The sequence below is a fragment of the Vicugna pacos genome, chromosome 22, assembly GCF_048564905.1.
Source record: "Vicugna pacos chromosome 22, VicPac4, whole genome shotgun sequence".
In the NCBI taxonomy this organism is placed as follows: domain Eukaryota; kingdom Metazoa; phylum Chordata; class Mammalia; order Artiodactyla; family Camelidae; genus Vicugna; species Vicugna pacos.
Genome location: NC_133008.1, coordinates 11,861,596 through 11,884,502, shown reverse-complemented (window position 1 = coordinate 11,884,502; position 22,907 = coordinate 11,861,596). Strand labels below are relative to the sequence as shown.

Here is a 22,907-nt window from a genome sequence, read left to right as displayed (position 1 = left end):
AAGGGCTATGAAGACAAAATAAGACAGGCGGCTATTTTAGACTGGGCGGCCAGAGAAGGCCCCTAAAGAAGAGAAATCTGACCGGGTAGGCTACTGGTGTAACAACATAAATAGCATTCCTACTGCAGAATTGTCCGAAGATTTAGCAAACTCTATTTACAACTTAAAATACAGACACTCATCTTTATGAAAATAGTTTCTACTTTCAGAGGCAGTAAGGGACACTGGAACTAGAGAGACGAGGTTTAAATCCTGGCTTTGCCACTTAGCAGTTGTGCGCTCTGAGGCCAGTCACCAGCTCTTGCTCTCTGAATTTCAATTTCCTCATGCATAAAACAGAGCCTAGTTTATAAAGCTGTTTATGAAGTTGTTCAGAGGATTAAGAAACAGAATGTATGGGAAAGGCCTTAGTAATGTGTCTGGCCCTAAGTGTTATTGTAGACTCGGGCAATTAAACTCAACAGTTATGAAAAATGTACAGTACACCTAAGTTTACTAGTATAAACCATATTTTTAAAAAATCAAGTTACAATTCAGTATAAAGTATGAGCCTACGTATAAAAAAAACTATATATAAATAAATTATATATACATATATAAAATGTCAAGAAGAAAAAAATGGACACTGAAATGAAGTGAGATTATGGCTGAATGATTAATTTCTTTTTTATACTTCTTTATTGCCTAGAATTTTTGCAATAAAAAACTGTTACTTTCATAAACATAATATAAATCAACAGAAATATATAAAAGCAGCATTTTTACAAGCAACATAATAAATGCCTGTAATATGAGGTAGATCATGTCATTTCTGTTGAAAAAGTAAAAAGGGATTTTCTAATGTGGTCTGAATCCCATTTATCAACTTCCCTATCCTCAAGTTCTGTATACTGTTAAACCTTATCCATCACGTACACTGTTTTGGAAACCATAAATTAAAACTGTTAGTAAAACAAGGTGTAGTTTTCATTTTCCCATAACAGAGGCTCTCTTCCATGGGAAATGTATGTGATTTCTTGAGTGTCTGAAAATATGTACATGATCAATGATGTTAATAAAGTGCTATTTCTTGAGTGCTAGCTAGTATTATATGCCAGGCATTGTACCACAATTAGAACTTTCTCCAGATATGAATTTACTTGCTGCTCTTCTGCTGCTTCAAATTCTGAGATCACCAAGTTATCCTGTTTTCAGAAAATATGACATGGAGAAAATAAAAAATTTTTCAATTCATAGTGAAAACAGTGGAAATCACTTCTTTAGAAAAATGCTAAAACAAAGCTTTCTGTTTGGCATTTCAAACTTGTGAACTTACAAAGCTTATCATCATTAACAACACACTCTGAACCCAGAAATTATATATACAAGACAGCATGATACAGTGTGGACTCAACACAACAACCCTATAGAGGTTGGTAACAGATGATGATACTAGGCAATTAAAGAACAAAAGCTTGAAAAAGACTTCTGTGAGTAGGCGTCATTGGATACAAGGAAATGAAACATGAACATGTGATTTCAAATCAAAGAGAAAAGCTAGATCAGTCAATAGTATGCAGAAAACAGACAGGCCATTTAGAAAGAAAGTGGATCCCTGACTCATAGCATATACCAAAATATATTACAGAGAAACTGAAAGATTTAGATATAAGACATAAAGCCATAAACCACTAGAAGAATGGTAAAGGAAAGGAACGAGTATGATTACATATAAAGTAAAAATTTCTTCCGAAACTTTCTTCAAGGCACAAAGCGTTATAAACAAAACTGAAAGGCAAATGTCCTACTGGGGAAAACATCTGCAGTGAATGACAGTTACTCTATTTGATACATAAAAAGAGTTCCTACAAACCAGATTTTTTTTTAAAAAGTCATTTTAGAGAAATGACGAAAAGGTATAAAGATAACTCATAAAACAAGAAATAGAAATGGCCAATAAATAAATATGCATATATATAATATTCTACTTCAGTAGCAAATAAATTTTCACTACAATGACAACATATTATTTTAAAATGTTCATCTGTCAGAATGGCAAAGAAATGTAAAAATTAAACTATCCGATGCCATCTAGAGCATATAAAAAGGGAATCTCTTATCCACTGCTTTTAGGAGTATAATCTGAGCCAGTTTGTCAAAAGCACAATTTACCAATCTAAAGTGTTTTGATGTGCACAGTCTCTCACCTAAAAAAATAATCTCAGGAGAATACAAAGACTTAGCTACCATGATGTTGTACTCAAAACGGCTTAAAATGTCTCAAATATTGGTAACAGGGGAGGATTTCTTAAAATCAGAAATGTACCTATTAAACAGAATGTTATGCAGTGATTTAAAATAATGGTAGAAAACCTTAATTCTTTGTGTTACTATTTGTCACTTTTTATTATCAGATTAATCTTGAACAAGTATAGGTTATTTTTAGTATTATTCTTACAGTAAATTTTAAACATTTTAAAATGATACCTAGAGCTTATGACAATGAGCTGGATTATACACTGGTCCACCCTCCATGAATACAATTTATCCACACTTACCAAAATAAATCACTGCCCACTTTGTGACAAATCACTTAAGATTTCTGCACTCTCTATAGGTAAGCTGTAATTTAAAAACAAAAACAAACAAACAAAAAAATATACTCCTCTCCCTCAATGTCCCAAATCTATGGATGATACAAGTTGGTGAAATTCCCACTGGTGAAAGGGTTAGACTTTACAAAATCTGGGGACACGTCTGTAATAGGAAATTAAGGAAATGAAGGAAGCTGGAGTGTGGTTTTTCTAGCGCGAGCCCATTTTCTCTATTAAAAAATTAGGGAAAATTCCTGTAACTGTAGGGCTTCGTATCCTCCTATGAACAAATAACCCCAAATATGCAATGTTAAACAACATTAACTGTTAACATTTGGTTGGCGTGTGGAAGTGGGGTGGGGAGGATTGAACATGAAAGATTATTACTTTTCTGTATAAGGATAATTTGTAATAAAACAATAAAACACTGATATTCTTTGACCAAGCAATTGTACTTTTAGGAATTTATTCTATGGATATAATCATGCAAGTCTAAAGACGTATGTTCACTGAAATTAGCAAAATGCCATGAAAGAAAAAAACTGAAGCCTATGAAGTTCCTTTAATAGAGAACAGGATGTATATTTTTTAATGATAAAGCTAGTATGATGAAATATTATTGTATCTGTAGAAGAGGAGGATTTATATGGTTTTATATGCTGGTATGGAAAAATGGTCAACATCTTAATAATTAAAAATGTTATTAACTGAAAAATAATACATATAATATGGTTCTATTTGTATTTTTAAAGCTTTTGTCTAAAAGGATAATGGGAAACTGGTAAGTGATACTCTGGGAAGTGAGACCTGGGGTCAAATGAAACTTTACATGTCTTTTATACTATCTTTGAACCTTGCTTATAACTTTTTTTGCTGACATAAAACAGTAATTCATCAAATTCCTCTTTTTTGTTTAAAAAAAGCCACCTTAGATTTGTTTTTAAGTGCCCAAGGAAAAAACAAAGTTGGAAAAGGAGAAAGTTGGACTAAAAATAGCATAATCTGAAAACTGTTCAAGGTTAAATTGAATGGTTCTCTTTATTTTTGTGTGGGTTTGGAAATTTCCCTAATAGAACTTTCCACAAATAACCTTACTAAGAGCCAGGCTATATCATGCAATAAATCCAGAGCTACTCCAGGTGAGTAGAAGTGGAAGAGGCATTATTCTAGGCCCTCCTTTATCCCTTTAGTGACTCCAAAGTCAAATTCTGGGGCTCTATGGGACATTTAAAACACCACTTCTATAATTATTCTCATCACTATAATAACATAAAGAACCTGCAAAATTTGATGGATTCTCCTCCTGCTCAACAGACAGGAGGAAGAAAGACCTTAAAATAGCATCAGATGGTCTCTCTGGGTGGTGAGGTTACCAATGGATTTTTTTTAACTATGTCTAGTAAACTTTCTTGTAAAGAGAAAAAAAGGCGTTTTTTAATGTTCATATAATATTACACTCTACCACTGAACAACCCAAAAGGGTATTCCAAGCCTTCACATTATTGGCCCTAGAGTGCAACAGAATAACGAACAAGAAGTGATAAATCCCCAATGCTCATTAGGAAAAAGAGAAAGGCAGTGAGTTGGCACAGCCATGTCTGACCTGAGGAGACAGCCCCGAACAAAACACCTGACAACAGGGGCTGTATTAAATGCCCAAGCTTTTATCTTCCCCTATCCTGCTCTGGACTCAGACTGGAGCTCCCTCTTCCTGCATAGGGAACCAGGGGCAAGCAGGGGAAGAAACGGATTTTCGTTCCCTCAGTAGCAGGCATAGTAAGGTGTAGCTGTTATCTTCCTCTACTTCACAAAACCTTGTAGGTAGACAGAACTACCAATAAGTTTAAGGATGAGGAAACTGAGGATCAAGAAAGTCAAGTAACCTGCCCAGCATCACAAAACTATTAAGTAGCAGGCAGAAGTCTAGAACTGAGGTTTGTCTGCTTCAAAACCAGGATTCCTTCTACCAAGTGATCTCTCTTTTTTAAAAAAAAATCCTCTCACGTTGATGTTGGTAGCTATAAGTTCCACCTGTAGCATTCTCAGACCTGTGTGGCTGACTATACATGCTGAAAAGCAAGAAAATAAGGAAGGCAGCTATCAAGAAGTTCTATTAGTTTCCGCCCAGCTAAGAGGGAGGCACTAAAACTTGACTCATGAGCCTTGCTGTCATTCCAAGTAATCAGTCCCGCTCTTAAAAAAAAGCTTACCACTAACTCTCTCCCCAGCTGACCACTTGGAAATGGCATTCCCAAGACTTGTCAGTTCACTACAAGGAACCTCCACATTCCAGGTGTGTTAGCTTTCAACTTTTAATGCTAAAAATGAAGGGGAATTTGTTTCGACCCCAAAATGGCAGTTGCCAAATCACTACAGCGTGGTACCAGAGCACAGGCTTTGCAGTCATCCAGACCTAGGTTCATAATCTAGTTCTGCCACTTAAATAAATGTGTAACCTTGGACAAGCAAATTCAATTCTATAACTTCATATACAAAAAAAAAATGATAAATAACTTCTCCATAAAGGATTAAATCAGATAACCTAGTGCCTAGAGCCTAACACATAAAAAAATAAAAAAAATGATATATATATTTATATATAGATAATACATATATACATTATCATATATATGATACATATATGATAATTATATTATCACATATAATACAAACATATATACAAACACATACGGTCTGAACTCTTAATTGTATGATGTAACAATCAACTGGTTGGATCTGGATATCTGAACCAAATGAAACACTGATTCATTTCAGCTTAGTTCAGAGACATCCAGATATTCCAGTTCCACTGTCCTAAAAAATGTTGAGGGTTAGTCTTAGTTCAAACTGATTCACATTTTTTTAAGTGTGTGCGTGTATATAGATATATTTGGCTAATTTCAGAGTTTTATTACATACACACACACACACACACACACACAGACTTACTTTGTGGTTCAGTCTGGATTTTTGTTCACAGGTCTGCTACCACAGTGGGCTCCTTGAGAGCAGGGAACAAGTCTGTGCTGCTCATCTTTACATGCCCAGCACCAGTCTAGGCCCTAGCACACACCCAATGCTCAGTAAATATTCATGGAATTAAACTTGCAGAAAAACCACTCGGGAGCCTCACTGGCTTTATGATTCAGGAGGGCTCCTTTTGACAAAGGGAATGCAATTTTTTTCCCCTATAGGTATTTGGCAGGGTTTTCATTTTGTATTTTCAAATAATGACTAGACAAGCCACACACCAGATATCTCAGTAGTAAAGTTTTCACCAAAGGAAAATGGAAAACTTCAGAAATAGTGGGATTCCAGTGTAGAGGGAAGGAAAGATCGCTTTTGGAATCATGCAAATCTTGGGTGGCTTGCTCCACCACGTCACAGCTAAGTAGATATTAACTTGGGTCCAATCACACATATCACCTCTGAGACCTAGTTCCTACATCTGAAAGAAAGTAGTAACACCTACCGCACAGGGCTGTCCAAAGCTAATGTATGTGCAGCACCAAGCACAGTTGGTGGTAAGTGATTTTTATTTTTTAAGTCTTTACTATTCCTTTTCCCTTCTCACAGGTGGCAGACACTAGAGGGATTACATTACGCCTAAGGGCAACTACAGTACTATCTCTACTCCTGCTTTCCAGAAGGGACACTAATTCAACTATATAGACAGGCTAATTGGCCAAAGTTGCAAACGTTCATGGGTCCAGTGTGGTAATTTCAAGGGAGGCCCTTTTGTGCCAACTCCAGAGCCCAAGCAAAGTCAACCAGGCTTCTCAGGCAGCCTGCTCCTTCTCTTCTGGGGCCTTCTTGAAATGGATTTGCTAAGAGACACAATGTCAAGCAAAAGTCATCTTTGTGATAAACCTACGCTGTAGCATTAATAAGCAACAGGCATTCTTTGAAAAAGCCCAAACCCAAATTAAGTCACTAAATTTGTTTGCACTGTTTGGATACTGGAGGTTGAGAGGAGAAATCTAGCATTAAAATAATATGTAAAAACAATGAGTATAGAGAGAAAGGAAGTCTTCCAGGTTCATTTATATATGTTTACTTTGCATTCACAAATGGAACAAAATAGAGTCATGACTTGCTAGTTTCAATTAGCTGAATACATATTTCATTCTACTGTGCTGCATACTCTGTCACAAACTAAAGAACATTAAAACCTAAGTAAACAAAATTCCCTAATACACCTCTGAAGACAGTATTTGTTCCATTCACACTTCAGTGAATATCATTCAATATTTCACCTTATTTCAAGGTCCAATCAAGGCAAAGTTTACATTTTTTCTCTTTAATGATTTTCACTGGGAGAGATGAGTCAAAGAACTTTTAACACATTTTACGTTTCCATTTTCAACAAGGTAGGAACCCATATTTCCTCCCACTCACCCCCACCTCCAGAGAATTCACAATTCTGTAACTGAATGATGCCTTCCATTGGTCAACTGCTTTTACCTGAATGCAATAAAAATAAAGAATACACACTTCTAGACTTCATTAACAACTACAATTTTTCCCCTGCTTAAATTTCTGGGAAAAAAAAAAAAAAGACTGGATCAGTCCACTAAACGGCAACTATAACATTCAAGTAATCATTTTCAGAAAAATTGAGATAAAGATGTACACTACTACCATAATGCAAATATTCATTGTTTAGCACCAAGGAGAGCACATGCAGTAATGTTTGCTATTTCAAGAACATTTTTGTTACAGTTACATCACATGCAAGGAAGCTGCTTTCCCAGAGATAAATATACATTACAGTGGAGCATCGCTGAAACAGCCAATCCCTGGACCCTAAGAGTTGTAACCCAAATTTTAAATAGACTCTAAGACAACTGGATCTTATACTGAATTCAGTCTCTAATTAGCTGTTAGTGAGGTTCTAGTACAGTTTTCTAAAGAAAGCAATCTGAATCAATAACCACACCACTGCTGCTCAGAATGTTTGCTCGTAAGTAAATAAAAAGCACATTTCCAATGTGAAGGAAATTTCCCTCCTTCCTGACTCCCCAGTTCCATTCAAAGACTGTAAACATGAATAGAAAGATAACCTTGAGGACAGTAAAGTCACCCACACCATTAATAACATCTAACTCATTTCCTGACTCTACAGCATTTTCCTAAAACAGGGCAGTCTCAACAGGATGCCACAAATTCAATATTACTTTTAAAAGATACATCAAACTGTCTGGAATATACAGTGATGAAAACTGAGTATTACTACTGAAACCATACTTAATTAAATTCATGCTTTCTCTAAACAGAGCTTCCCCAATAAAGCCGCAATGTTTTCTGCCTTGGCGCCCTTAGAATCCATCCCAACAAGTGAGTCAGTCCAGCTGCACTCCTGCTAACAGTTTTTTCCTGAGCAACCCCTCCCACACCCCAAAAAGAGTTTTACTTTTATCTGTGAAATTCTCTGCCAGCCTCGGCCTGGAAAACTGGGTGGACCCCGAGGACAGGTGTCAGATCTGGCCTTTAGGGGGGTGGCCCAAACTGAGTCATTGGCAGCATAAAGCTGTGATTTTATAAATTTCAATTTGAGGCTTTATACCATTAGTGATTCTCTCTCCACTCCTTTATGGAAGGAGGGAGAGAAAGCAGGCCAAAAGGATGTTTCAAAATAGAAAAACCACTACTTTAATTATGAAACCCTCCCAACTCAACAAAGAACTGTTAAAAGTAGCCAAGTGGAGATTGTCAAGGCTTTGGGGGCACATACACCACTATTCAACGTGAGAATCACAGCTTCAAGGGGGGAGGGGCTGGATAAAAAGCAGGAGCAGAAAAAGAGGAGCAGAACAGGGCCCAGCCAAAGACCCATTTGCTCAGAAGGGCCCCTCTTGGTATGAACTCCTCCATGTGAGGCACCCAGGCTAGAGGAAAGCAGAGGGTTACACAGAACATTTAGCAGACTTAACATTGGATTAAACACACTACTGCAAGTTTCAACAAATGTTCATGGCATACGTAAAAAACACATTTACAACAAGAAAGAAGAGAGGCACCTGGAGACATCTGACACTGGGCATGCTCTGCAGGCAACTCAGTGCGCACATGCTCTCTACCAGGTTGGCGCAGCCTAGCCACAAAGACCTTGGCACAGAACACTGCAGGATGACAAAAAGGAAGGAAGAGAAGAAGCAGTTAGAGGCCGCAACAAATCACTCCTTCACACAGGCAACTTGAATGTTAGTTGGGCTGGGGGTGCACCCTTGGCAGTCTGGAGGTCAGGGGTGGTAATACAACAGAACTTACTGAAACCTTGGGAGAGGGCCCACTCTCTGTCCTACGGAGAGGAGGTTTCTGCTGCCAACCACTAACTCCTCAGGACACAGTGAACAGAACCAAGAGGGAGAGAGAGAATGTTTAAATGAAAACCCACTAAAGGGAACTGTAAAATTTGAGCACAAAACAAGATTAGTGGTGAGACTGTGACTCTCAGAAAGTAGTGGTTTCTGGTCTGTCATATGATTATAACTGCCATCATTACATCACCTGCTATGTGTCAGGCACTTTAAATGTGTTCTCGAATTCCCACACCACAGTGTCAGGAAACTGAGGCTCAGAGGTAAGTCATTTGCCCAAGGACACGCAGCAAAAGAGGGGACAGTCAGACTTTCAAACCTTGGTTGCTGCTATTAAAACCCACATTCATTCCGCAAGACTATGATGCCTCCCTCTGTTGTAAAAACTTTGATCACCTGAAATTTTATCATCTGGGTACAGTTTTGCACTTTCCTAAATAAAATTATAGGAAACCTAGACACAGAGCAAAAAGAACAAGAAAGATGAGTGAAAGACTGATAGATACAGGAAATAAAAGAGCTGATAAAACACATCTAATTTTGAGTGTCAATCACATCTCTGCCTTCCCAAAGAAAAAACTTTAGAACGTCATGATTTTCATTTTGGACTTTGCTTTCATTTGACACAAGTAAGAATTAAAAGCTTATTTCATTTAACCATTCCCATTCTCTTTTAAGAGCTTGCTCGTTTTTAAGGGAATTCAGAAAAAAGTAAAATACAAAAATGAACATATGCATTATAGCTAGTATTTTTAAACCATTAGATTATTTACTGTATTCAATCATTACTTTTTCAGACTTAAGGTCAATTAATTTACTCTGTTAAAATCAACAATCATACCAAAAAAAAAACAAAAAACTGAAGGTGGGTGTTTGGGTTCAACCAAAATACTCCAGAAGTCTCAGACCCAACCTCATGCACTTGTTTATTCTAGCTATAATTAGGATGGTTAAACATACTTTCCTGGGATAGTCCAGGTTTACGCTGGTCCCAGCTTTCACTCTCACATATCTTTCACTCTCAGCAGTGTTCTCGTTTGGTAGATAAATTCTACGGTCACCCCAACTATAATGTAAACAAAGACCACTATGCTTGAAATCAGACAGACCTGGGTTCCTTCCTATTCAGCATCTGCCACCTTCTAGTTACACGTCACTTACAACGTAACTGGAGTATTGAGAGTATTTAGAAAAGGCATTTAAAGAATACAAAACCAGAGGACTCAAATGGAATAAAAGCTGAGCAAGTTTTTGGTAACGATGAAAATACATTTCCAACAGTGTGCTTTTATTTCAAAGCTCCCCACGGCCAGTACAGGAGAAGTATATGACTGATACTCCAGGCACACACATTGTGTCACCCCAGTACCTTCAGAGTGCCACAAAAGGTGATGCTGAATAAATATCTGTATAACATAATGAAAACTGCTGTCATTAATCAAGCTCCTGTTACATGCTAGGCAGCTGACATAGTAAACTCACAAAAACCCTTCTAAGACAATTATTGTTATTCCATTTTGCAGATGGGGAAACCAAAGATCAGGAAAACAGCGCTTGATTTTTTGAGATAGAAACCTGTTCAAGGTGCAAGAGAACAAGGGCTAACTGATGGCAGAATTAGGACGAGAAGTTAATCCTGTTTGACTCTAGCCAAACACAAACTCTCTATCCAGAAATCCCTAGCAAAATGTTTAGGACAGAGAAAAGGCCCAAACACGTTACATATGTATACAGAGGTGACAGATTATTTAATTTAAGAACTCCCAACATCTTCATAGTTCAATTTAAGTTTCTGTTTTGGAATCTTTGTCATTATCCAAATTACAGAATCTCTCAGATCTGAGAATAGTTTAAGGATTACACTTGCATTCAGCAACTAACACTAAATTAACATCAAAGCTCATCTGCAAATCAATTTTCATTTACTCAGTAAAAACAGGTTCCCTCTGCAAGGTTTAATGTGTATTTGCTCAAAGGGTAAAAAAAAAACCAAGGCGGCACAAGGTACTGTATCCTGATTAGATTGTTAATAACTTGAAATCCAAAACTTAAAAAAAGCGGGGGGGCCCACTTTTCACATTCAATAAATCAAAGAATCACAGACTGCTAGAACTGGAAGACCAATTAGCCCAAACTTTACCCCCTGATTTTAGAAGTGAAGAAACTAAAGCCCAAAGAAGAAAAGTAATAATCTCCCCAAAGTTTCCTACCTAACCATTTAATGACCTAAATAATACTTGTAAAAATATGGAAAACAATTAACATAACAAAAAACTTTTGAGAACTTAATTTCAAAGTATTAAACATTTATTACAAATATTTTTTAAAGCTTGATACTGAACTTGTACATTCACCAAAAGATTTTTACAGAACCCTTAGAGGGTCTAACTTCCTAGAATTTATCTTTAGAACATCCATGGATATTCTGGGGTAAAGAGAGTGATGCCAACATTTATAAAAAGTATTAGAACTGCCCTACTTGACACTCAAATTACCTTGAAGCTAAATGACCAAACACAGCACTGAAAAACAGTCTTTACTCAACAGAAAATGCCACTCTAGGAAACACATTCATCTTTTAATAAAGAAGTCTACAATTTAAAAAATTAAATTAAATCATTAAACCCTTAAAAAGAAGAAATCTATACCTGCTAGTCTAATTAAGGTTTCTCTTAGGTCTAATGGTGCAAGAGGACATTGATCTAATTTGAAAACAAAAGGTTCTGTATTTATCAGCCTAAGAGCATTAAAATGAAGCTCTGATCATAAGCAGTAATTGATTCTTGAAGCTGCTAATTTTAAATTTAAGGAGGGGGTTGAAAATCCATATTGACTATTGCAGAATAACTATCATCCATCATTCTTTAACTGAATAATGTTAAGATTTCTTCTTATGAGCTATATTCACAATGCAGACTACTGTCTCTTTTTCTTCCTTTCTTTTTGAAAGCTAACAGTGGTCTATCTTTAAACTTCTGGAACACTATCTCATTGTTAAAATATGTCTGAAGAACTTACCCTGATACCATGGGTATTTACCAAATTTAACAAACACTTATTGACCTACTTACTAAGCTAACAACAATACAAACTAAGCCTCTTTCCTCTTGAGATTTCAGCCTCAAGCTCAAAAGAAGCCCAGGGGGATCACAAAGGGGATGCTTAAGAGAGGCCTTTCAGGGGCAGCAAACCCCTAAGAAATGTTTGTTATAATTTCACATTTAGCTACTTGTAATGACCAGTATTCTAATTTAGGGCTAATCACAAAGAACAAGAAATGATTCACAAGAGGTTCTAACATTAATAGCAAATACCCAATTCAACTGATTGTATTTCAAAGTTCTATAGAGAGAAAAATACTATTAATCAAGGAAACTGATAGTGTTTATTAATTTTGTCATATACACTGTATAACAAAAAAAAAAACAAAATCAAGGGCATCGTGCTGAGAAAAGCTATAAGTCAGTGAAGACAAGAAGATAATAGCTTTTGGCATTTTTCAAAAGCAAAAAAGTTATTAAAAGAGGTAGGAGAGAAATGTCCTAGGCTCTCTTCCTATTGCCATAGGAACCACAAATCAAAAGGGAAAAGTGGCTGCAGGCACCTTGTCCTCTCATTGGCTGGTTTTAAGAAGAACTCACAAAAGCTAACTTTGGTCTGTGTCTAGATGGAATTGTTTTGAATATCCTGCCCTGACTGCTTCTCAAAGAGACAATTTTTTTTAAAAGCTACCCAAAGAGGTATTTTATGTTCATTGTCTCTCTAATGCTACTCTGATTCCAAAATATGCCTTATTATAGGTTTTCTATAAATCCCAATTTTTTTTTCTCTAAACTACTTCCCAAAGAACCATTACCAGCCTCTTCTAACTCCTATCATGCTTGAGATAACCAATTTGAGTGGCTTAAATACTATTCCATTCAATGAAAAACTTATCTGAACTTACATCTATCTGCATACAGAAAAGCAATTAAGACATTCTCTCCTCCAGGAGCTCATAGGAGGGTGTCTTAAGAATGTGCAATACACACACACACACACACACACACAGTCTTAACACACTCAAAAGAGGAGAATGCCTCAACTGAGCTATAAATGATAAGGAAGTAGCGGGGTGGGGGGGGTGGATATTCCAGGCAGAATAAATAGCATGAGCAAAGCCAAATAGCTAAGAAATAGCACATCCTATTCAAGGATCTGCAATTAATTTAGCATGACTAGAGCATTTAAGTTTGAGATGAGGAAAGCTTAGAGAGACAGAGAGGTGCCAAATAACAGAGGTCTCCCCATACCATTCTATTCAAATTGAGACTTCATCCTATAGGACAACAGCTCTTATACTGTGTACTACAGCTCACCAGTAAACAGCCAGTTCTTCCCAGGTGTGTGGTCCAGTTTTTTATCAATATTGTACAAGATATTTTTCCTGCAACTTAATATACCATTTCAACAATATCTGTCGGAGGAATGGAAGTGGGTCATGCAACACACTGACAGGGCTGGGGGTGAGGTTCTTAGACTAACAGGTAGGAGATAAAGCATAATATGAAGCCAAAACCAAACCAATTCAAGCCAACATCAAAGAAAGAGGTGGTTTTCTAGCACATGCAGGGAACATTTGCCACATGCAAGAATAGAGAGAAAAGTCTGCTCAGTAGTAACTCAATGATAAAGTGATAAAGTAAATAGTACAAAAACCATACATGTTTTTACAGATAACGTGAAGTAAGAATATTTTTAATTTTAATTCCTTCAAATGAGAACTTTAATATTCAAATTACTGCTAGAGGCAATGATGAGACAACCATTAAACTGTTTTAAGCAGAGGAATGACCTTTGGCAGCTGGAGTGAAGCATGTTGAGGAGAAGTGAGAACGGTAAGTCTCCTAGAGAACTTATAAGACAGTCTCTGATTTTTATTTTACAACTAATGCAAATTTCTTTCAGCTGGGCTACAAAGAGCAGCCATAAGAGCCAGCACTTACCTTTAGATGTACATGTCTAAAGTCAACTTTCATACTCAGCCTAGGTTCTTTTTCCCCAATAAAACTCCCACCATACCTTACTGATAGGATATAAAACAGAGTGCCATAATAATGCAATGGGAGCTACCAAATACAGAAAGAATGAAATAAAAGATCTATTTCATGGTTACCACTTGGTGATAACACTCTTTCCACTGGGAATCTCTATCCAGGAGAGGGGATTTGGGTCCTGAAGAATGATACAATAGGTAGGCTCAAGGAGTGCACTCCATCCTGGATGTGAAGGCTACTAAGGATCCATTTAGCTTCTGCTGAAGGCTGTCCTCATCTCAAAGCAAATAAAGCAAGAATTAAAATTAATCCAAATTAAGGACTATCCTACTGTGTCTGAATTCTCAGACTTGCTTTTCAAGCAGCAGCAGTAGTTGTAACAAAACAGGGCCACAAAGCTTCCAAAAGTGTCTTTTCTAAGATTCAGAATGTGGACTTTCTGCTGTTGAAATGTTTGATGGCAATCTATAAAAAACAGCGAACTCTCACCACATAACTGTATTTTTTAAAACCAAGAATCGTAATAATCAGGTTATAAAACAAAAGTTAATTCATAATTTATGGGCATTTTCTAAAGCCTTTTGAAAAGGCTAGTCCTTTTCAAAAAAAATGAACACTAGTCCATGCCTCAGTGTACGAAAGGCTCTTTCTTTTCCTTATAATGGTATTTTATTATAACAAACTTTGACAGTAACCATGTGACGTAACCAAGAAAATTAATGCTTAGAAATACATTTTTATAGATAACATACCATAGTGTATTTTTAGGCTAGGATATATGTTAAAGGAAGAAAAGGGCATGGGGAAAAGGAGGCAGCGGGGATGAGAAGGAAAAAAAGAAGGATAAGAATGAGGAATACTGAAATTTACTTTCTGCCAAGTTTTAGAGAGTCAAACAGCCAAACTGTAGTGGAATCAAGACTCAAAGCCAGAGTTCAAACTTTCTTTAAACCCTACTACAAAAACAAAAACAAAACACCCAAAATCTTTCAATGTCCAGACAATTATCTCATCTTGTATGATTATCTAAAATAAGATACCAGAACCCAGAACTAAAATGGATCTTCGCAGTTATCTTTGGTAAAAGGATGAAGGGTAATTTTCCTTTTTTAATTTTTATTCATCCATATTTTCTAATTTCTCTCCAATGAACATCTAGTACTTACAATATTTTAATACTAGATTGCATAATTTTTGTTTAATTATATAAGTTATAAATTACAAACAATAATGTGACAATTTAAATAAAAAAAATTCTTTTCCCAAGAATTGAGTCTATCTCAAATATTTTTAGTTTAAAATGTGTTAAAACACGGAGTGCTAGAAAAATATTTTACCTAGTGCAACAAGAATCAACATGATAACGGCTTACTCATGAGTAATTTCAAAGGAAAAAAAATCATCCTTGTTCACTTCACAACTACCACCCATGATTCAAAAATGTCATCAGGTTTTTCAAAGCTCTTACAGAAGCTGGAGAAAGGGAGGATTAGATGTATGAGGGGGGAAGTGGAATCTCTATTCTAAGCAGCATGACAGAGAACAGGATGTAACAAAATAATCTATTTCCGGCATAGCCACATGGGTCCTCAGTTGTACAAGGACCAGTCTGAGGTTCAGTTGCCAAGAAGGAACAGATTCCCCCAGCAAGCTCCAGGTCAGATCAGTTTGAACCCAATCCCAATGGGGTTTATCCAAGATCCACAAAGCCTGAGACTAGAGAGAAGTAAACAACAGTTAAACTAAGTATATCTGAGCCTTTAATCAATTATCAATTAGCATCTTGGTACAATCAGGAAAGTTGTACAGAACTAGAGAAGACCATTATAAACTTAACCTCATTTTCAATTAAAAAATGTTGAATGTAAATAAAAATTTACGAAAAAGGGTAATTGAGGAGGGGATGAAAATTTGTATTTTCAGAGAGCCTACTATGTGCCAGACACTGTACAGCTATCATGATCTCTCTCAGTAGCTATCACACCACCTCTGGCCAGACAGCTATCTTGGTTTTAAAGAGGAAGAAACTAAGGTTCAAAGACATCAAATAACTTGCCAGAGGGCAAAAAAAATAAGTAGCAGACTTGCAATTATCTCTAATTCCAAAACCCCTACTTTCTTCCCTGAATTATACTACCTGTCACCTCCTTTGCTGGACATTAAATTCCATAAAGCTGCAATTTCCTCTGAGCTATTTTCCAATTAAATACTAAGCAATTTCATATGTAGGAAATTACACTAAAGGGGAAAATAAAGATAAGTCCAAAAAATACAGCTAAGAAGATGCTCATCACATCACTGTCACAATAGCAAAGGAAAAAATACCCAGCAAAACAAACTGGTTAAATAAATTACAGATCATCCAGAAGACAGAACATTATGTATCCATCAAATAAAAATCATTTTTATTGGAGTTTATTTATTCACCTAGAAGTTCTCAATATGTGAAAAGAAAGTTATGATCCACTGAAAATGTTCAAGAAACTTTAAGTGATAGCCAATATTTTATAATAACTGTAAATGGAAAGTAACCTTTAAAAATTTTTTAAAAACCTCACTCTGGATGTTGTTTAAAAAAAAAAAGAAACTGTCTACGTGAACAAAGGCTACAAATAAGGACTTACATTATGATCCCATTTTATTTGATAAAATACAGAACTAAATACAGGTGACTTTCAGTTTACTCTCTTTGTCTACCATAGTTTTTCAGACACAGCCAACACGCAACGGGCAATACAGTACTGAAGCTTCTCACTGCTCTCTCCCCTAGGCCACCCAATACAGAGCAACCGGCACTTCCACACGGTTACCTGGGCTTCTGGTCCTAGCATCCTTTCCCTTGACTTCTAGGCCATGCTCCAAAAAAAGCAGAGAGCAGGTGGAGTTGAGCGAGCTATTAGAGTTTGGTTGCACTCTGAGGTGACAAAGACATTACCCGAGATTCATTTCAATGCCTGTGGCTTCCAGCTAGCAGACGATAACCTAGCCAGAAAATCCTTTAGTGACAGTGTTCTCTCTCTCATGAGACTACCATTTCTAAATACCTGACAAGCCACAGCCCATACTGCGTGACACCTGAGAGGACTTCCAGGTGAGGGAACTAAACACTCACCTTGTTTTTTGGATATCGTCTGAGAGCTGAGGGACACCTGCTCTCACTATCTCTACCCGGGCCCCGGGCCCCGGGCCCCACCCCAAGTTAGCCCACCTCCCCTTCCTTACCATTGCAGGCACAGGTGCCGGCTGCACCCCTCCTAGTCCTTCCACCCACTCTCACGAGCCAAAACACTTTAACCACGGAATTTCTGAAAGTGGCTGCACACCGCGAACTGATTGTCCTAAGATAATACACTGAGTCAAAATCTTTACCCTACTTTCATGTGAGAGAGTGCAAAGCTTACCATGTTTTAAAAAGAACATTAAAACATATAGATAGTAAAAAAAAATTTTTTTTTCTCCTGATATAATGAATATTCTCTCTTCTTCTAGGAAGAAATATCACTTTCAGGAAGATGACTTAAGGAAAACCACATCTACTCTCAATGGGTTTGACTCAATTATAGTCAGACCACATCATAATCCTATTTTAACTTGTTCATTTTAAACTGATTATTCATTCAAAAAAGTTTACTCAACATGCCAGTATACTGAATGCTTCAACAGACAACACAAGAATTCTCAGAACCAAATATTCTGGTATCAAAATTACTTCTGTAAATAAAGCTATATTTTTTTCCCAATCACTAAAGGGAGAAAGATGGCTAAATTCCTAAAGTAGGAAATGTTTTAAAGAAATGCAGCTTCACTCCTTTCCAGAGTATTAAAACTTAAAACTCCACTAACTAATGGTATTTTTAAAATCACTTCCAAAGACTTTCAAAACTTCCACCATCTAATATGCTTCTTGTCTCACTGCACCTACGGAATGAAAGTTGGTCCTAAGAAACCTTCTGAATTCACACCTTACACCATTTAAATAAGCCCTCTAACATTTTCTAAACGTTGCTCATTTCTCAAATACATACTTATTTTCAGAGACCCAACCCTTTCTATCCCAAAGAAACATATATTCCAAGTTCGTAGAGTCCCAATATTTAAAATTTTACACACACACACACACATTGATTTGGAAAACAATGTAATCAAAATTTTGCTTCTTTAGCTAGCAATAGCATGAAAAGTGAGTTGTCCAAGCTCATATATAAAGGAGTTTATCATCCCTTAATTAAATTTATCACAAACTTTGCATTTGTTCTATTTTCTCATATAGTGCATTGTTCTCATATCCTAAGCTGACCTTGGTTTCAAATAAGAATGAAGTTATGTGCCTCACAATCCACTGGGCTCTAAGAACAAACGAATCTGTCTTTCAGCCAGGAGCTAGGACTGCCTTAGTAAGGATCCCTGCTGCTTGCTGCACAGCAAGGATGTCTTTGATTCCCTTCACATTGTCTGTTTCCTGCAGGCAACTGGGTAAGGGGAGTTCTCACCGCTTGAAGCCAGAGATTTCATTAAATTCTGGAGCTGAAAGGGACCTTACAGAGAGCATTTTGTCTGTTTTCTTAAAATGTTTTTCTAGTCCAGGTCCTCTAAACATCTCACATGGTGCTTTTGGCATACACCCCCTTGAAAGCACCTCGTCTCAACAGCAGATAATTCCTGGGAAACATATGCTACCGTAAGGTCAATCTAGAAATTACATACTCTTCTTGCAGAAGTACATATGAACACAACACTCCGGAAGTTGTCACACAAAGGAAGCAACGAAGTCAAGATGCATAGGCCCAAGATAAATTTAAGAGATACTGTACTTCTTTGTCAAAAACACTGTTCAACTCCACTGTTCTAATAACGTTATGGATGACTCAGCTATAAGCAGTCAGTCAAGATGTTCTACAAAGCACAGAACACAGATGTCACCACCATAATAAATTTTTTACTAACTCTGAGAGAATACAAAATTGAGAGGACGATTAGAAGACAAATCTCATAGCAGCTGTTCTTGCTACACTTAAGAGAAAAAAATAACCCATAATCCACATTTCTTTTAATCAATGAGTTAAAACTCTAAAAGAGAAACAATAAAAACAGCTACCAAGATTGCTATATAAGCAAAAAAAAATTGAAAGGGTGATTTTACTTTGAAAATTTTCAAATTCAAAAACCAAATATTGGTCTATAAGCCACAGGAAAACACCAGAAATAATAAACTTTCCTGTAAAATTTGTACTGTATTTCCAAAACAACTGATAAAAAGTAAAGTAATTATAAGCAAGTGATAAGACAATTTACAATGTAATGTTTTCAGGTCCTTAAAAGCACCTGTAGAGTAGGAACTCAATAAATATGGGTTAAGTTATCAAATAATTAACATGTAAAGTCCAGACAGTTTACATGCAAAGCAAAAATTTGATTCAGAGGCTAAAGAAGAATTTTAAGCTGTAAGTTTAAAGAGCTGATGGTAGACACTTGTTTTTGACCACATCACCTAATCACAGTCACTGATTCAGGAATAAGTACATATTCTGAGTTGAATCCTAAGACTTCTATGGGAGCCACAAGAAAAGAAATCTCTTTCCCCACTGAGCTTGAACATGAGAGGATGAAAGCTGAAGCTTCTGATGCCCTAGTGGTTACCACAGGGAGAGTCCGGAGCTGGTACTAGGAGGTACCACATTCATTCTAAGAAACTGAATCCACATCTACCTCTGGATTTTTCAAATTATAAGTTTCCTGTTTCAGCTTAGGCCAGTTTTTAGTTGGGCTTTCTGTTACTTTCAACTGGAAAAAAAAAAATCAGAACAAATCTTAAATACTAAGTTCAAATACAACAGACAAAAGCCAAAAAAGATATTTGACATGGCCAAGGTCATAAAGATACAGTATTCTGCAGATGAAAAACTGTTAAATTTATTTCCCTATGAGGTCATTTTATTCTACTAGTATTCAAAGGTACGTGTTCCAAGAATATCCTACTCATGCTATACCACTGATACTAGAGAAAGAAAAAAAAATGTAACAGGACAAACCAGTCAAAACTCTAAGAAGACTACAGAAAGAAAGCACAAGAAAAAATGAGTCCTGACTTTCCAAGGAGCTCTGAAACTCAATACTGAGAAACCTGACCCACGTCTTTATAGGCACTACACTCCAAATAAGAAATGAGGTTGGTTGTACCAAGTACAAATACCAGATAAATAAATAACCTTAGAGAAAGGAATATATTTATCCTCTAAGTTCACAAAAGTCCTGCAAACTGCTACTGACACAGAATGCCACCACTATAACCAGCAGAGCCAATGTTGCGCCCCTCCTGAAACAACTAACCTTATTCAATGCATTTCTGTATAACTTTATCTCTTCCTTCATATTATTTTCCTACATTTATTTTTCCTCTCATCTTCATTTACCCAATTATTTTGTTTTTATCCTCCTACATTGTGTATGTATGTCACTGTAATCACTCATTCTTTTTTTAAAAATAAGGTTTAAGGATATACCAACAGTAGCAACAGTCATTACGTTTCTGAGCTGAGAAAAAGGGAAAAGCTGAAAACAAAAAAACTATAGGAATAAAACCCTAATACTGATCGTCAATAACATAACATATGTCATCACTGTCCTTGGCAAAATCGACAACCACATGCGGACATTCCTGCAGCCAGGCTGCTGCTTCTCTTTCTACTGCCAATAAACTATGCAGCTTTTAACTCAGAAAACTCAGGAAAATGCAAATGCATAGAAGTCCTATGTTTCTCCAAGAATGACTTACCTGTAAAGTACAGAAAACATCACAAAAACAAGAAAGCACCATGACACTGTGGACAGAGCATAAGTTTTGATTTTGTTTGGTTTTATTTTGTTCTGTAATTGATAAAAGAAAAACACTGAACTTGAATCCAACAAACCTCTGGATTTGATTACCAATTTACAAGAAATACAAACAGGAACAGAATATGTGGACCTAATAGGAACTTAACAAAATCCAAAATCTGGAAAGTAATACAAGAACAAATGACCAATTCAGTTTCTTCAATAAATATACGCCAAGAAAAAAAAAAGATGGAAGAGGCAATTTTTATAGATTTAAAGAGATTTGAGAGACTACTAACTATATGCAATGTGTGAATCAAGCCTGACTCCGAATTGAAAAAAAAACCCACAAATATTAAAAAAAATTTATAAGAAAAACAGGACAAACTGCAACAGAGAGCAACACAATATATCAGTTCCTCAATACTGTCACGGCCATCAAAAACAAAGTCTAAGCAACTGACACAGCCAAGAGGAGCCTACAGACACATGACAACTGAATGTAAGGTAGGATCCTGGATGGAATCCTGGAGTAGAAAAAGGACATGAGGTGAAAGAAAACTAAATACAGCTGAACAAACTCCAGGGTGCAGTTAATAATAACGCGTCAGTATCGCTTCACGACTACACTAACGCAGGATGTTAACAGTGCGGGAACTGGGAGCGTGTGAGGATTCTGTGCTATCTGCTCAACTGTCTTGTAATCTAAAACTGTTCTAAAATGTAAAGTTTATTAATTTAAAAATTATCCCTAAGACAATTAGGCAAATATAAACACTGACTATTTGACATTAAGTTATACTGTTAACTTTTTAGGTGTAATAATAGAACCATGTGCTCTATGTTTATGTGTTTTTTAACCGTCTTTCGTTTCGAAGTCCTTATCTTTTACAGATACATACGGAAATCTTCATGGATGGGTGGATGAACTTTAGTTAGAAGAGCAGACTAGAGCAATGTTTACCAAAGTTTATAGTATTCAAGGTGATTTCTGGTGACACATAAAGGTGTTTTAATATTTAACAGCTATACATTTAATTTAAATACATACTATTATAAAAAACATACAACTAGCACATGAAACCCATGATTTCATAGATTTTAATTGCTTAGGGTAGGTTTCCCTTACAAAAAAATTTATTGAGACTGAATAAAGAAAGTAAAAAAAAATTTTTTTAAACCCTAGGCAGAGAGGGACAGTATAGCTCAAGTGGTATAACACACGCTCAGCATTCACGAGATCCTGGGTTCAATCCCCAGTACCTCCTTCAAATACAAATAAATAAATAAACCTAATTACCTCCCTCTAGTAAAACAAAACAAAACAAAACAAAACAAAATAAAATAAAATAAAATAAAATAAAAACCCTAGGCAGAAGTTGGTTAAGATCCCAGGTCCAATACTATGTGACCTTAAGCAAGTCAGCTGTTCAGATGGGTACAGCTCCTGCCACATCCAAAGCAGGAACCCAATAAATACTAGCTACAACATTATTGATAAAAGTCAATCTAAAACTCCAACAAAGTCAAAAAGACTGGAACTGGGGAGAAGGAGTTAAGCGTGAAATGAAGGGGGCAAGGAAGGAAGCACGAGGGCTGGCAGAGGCGGTCTGGGCAGGGGTAGTCAAGGCGTCCCCCTCTTCTCAGTGTCTCCAAATACTGACAACCTGCTGCTGCCCACCTACAGCCTGGAAAGCCTGCTGCTCCGGAGTCTCTGGTGCAATTCAGAGTCCCAAGATGCCATCTAACACTCCTCAAACTAAGGTGACAGCTAGAAGTGCAGCCTCTAATATAATCAGAAGAGTATTTTTTTTTCAACCCCAAACAGGGATAAGAGAGAGCACAAGGCTTTGTAGAGATAAATAGACAGACAGGAAGGAGAGAAGGAGGGAAGGTGGGAAGGAAGGAAGGAAGGATCACTATCTCACCTTGAGCAAAAAAATAGTTCCCTTCTCCAGTCTCCATTTCCTCACATGCTAAAATGTGAAAAACTTTCAAGGTTACTGTAAAGGTTAAAAGGAATAGTAGATATAAATCTGGCATTTAACAAGTGCTACTTTCCTCCCTCCTTACTTTGGCAGAGTGATAGAGAAACCCTGGTGAATAAGAGGAGTTGGGATGAAATGCACAAAAATTAGTAAAGAATAGCCTCAGGTTGTATTTGT

At 36.5% G+C, this 22,907-nt stretch overlaps 1 protein-coding gene across 6 annotated transcripts in view; it reads right to left on the bottom strand.

Annotated features, from left to right (window-relative positions):
* Positions 1-22,907, bottom strand: part of FBXW11 (F-box and WD repeat domain containing 11) — a 113,368-nt gene that overhangs the window by 69,418 nt on the left and 21,043 nt on the right. For 3 of the 6 annotated variants that reach the window (XM_072947241.1, XM_072947238.1, XM_072947239.1), the window contains exon 2: positions 8,594-8,695. The exons of the other annotated variants lie outside the window; for them this stretch is intronic. In XM_072947241.1, the coding sequence (XP_072803342.1) occupies positions 8,594-8,695 (102 nt within the window). The remainder of the gene's footprint in view (positions 1-8,593; positions 8,696-22,907) is intronic. 6 annotated transcript variants of the gene reach the window in all.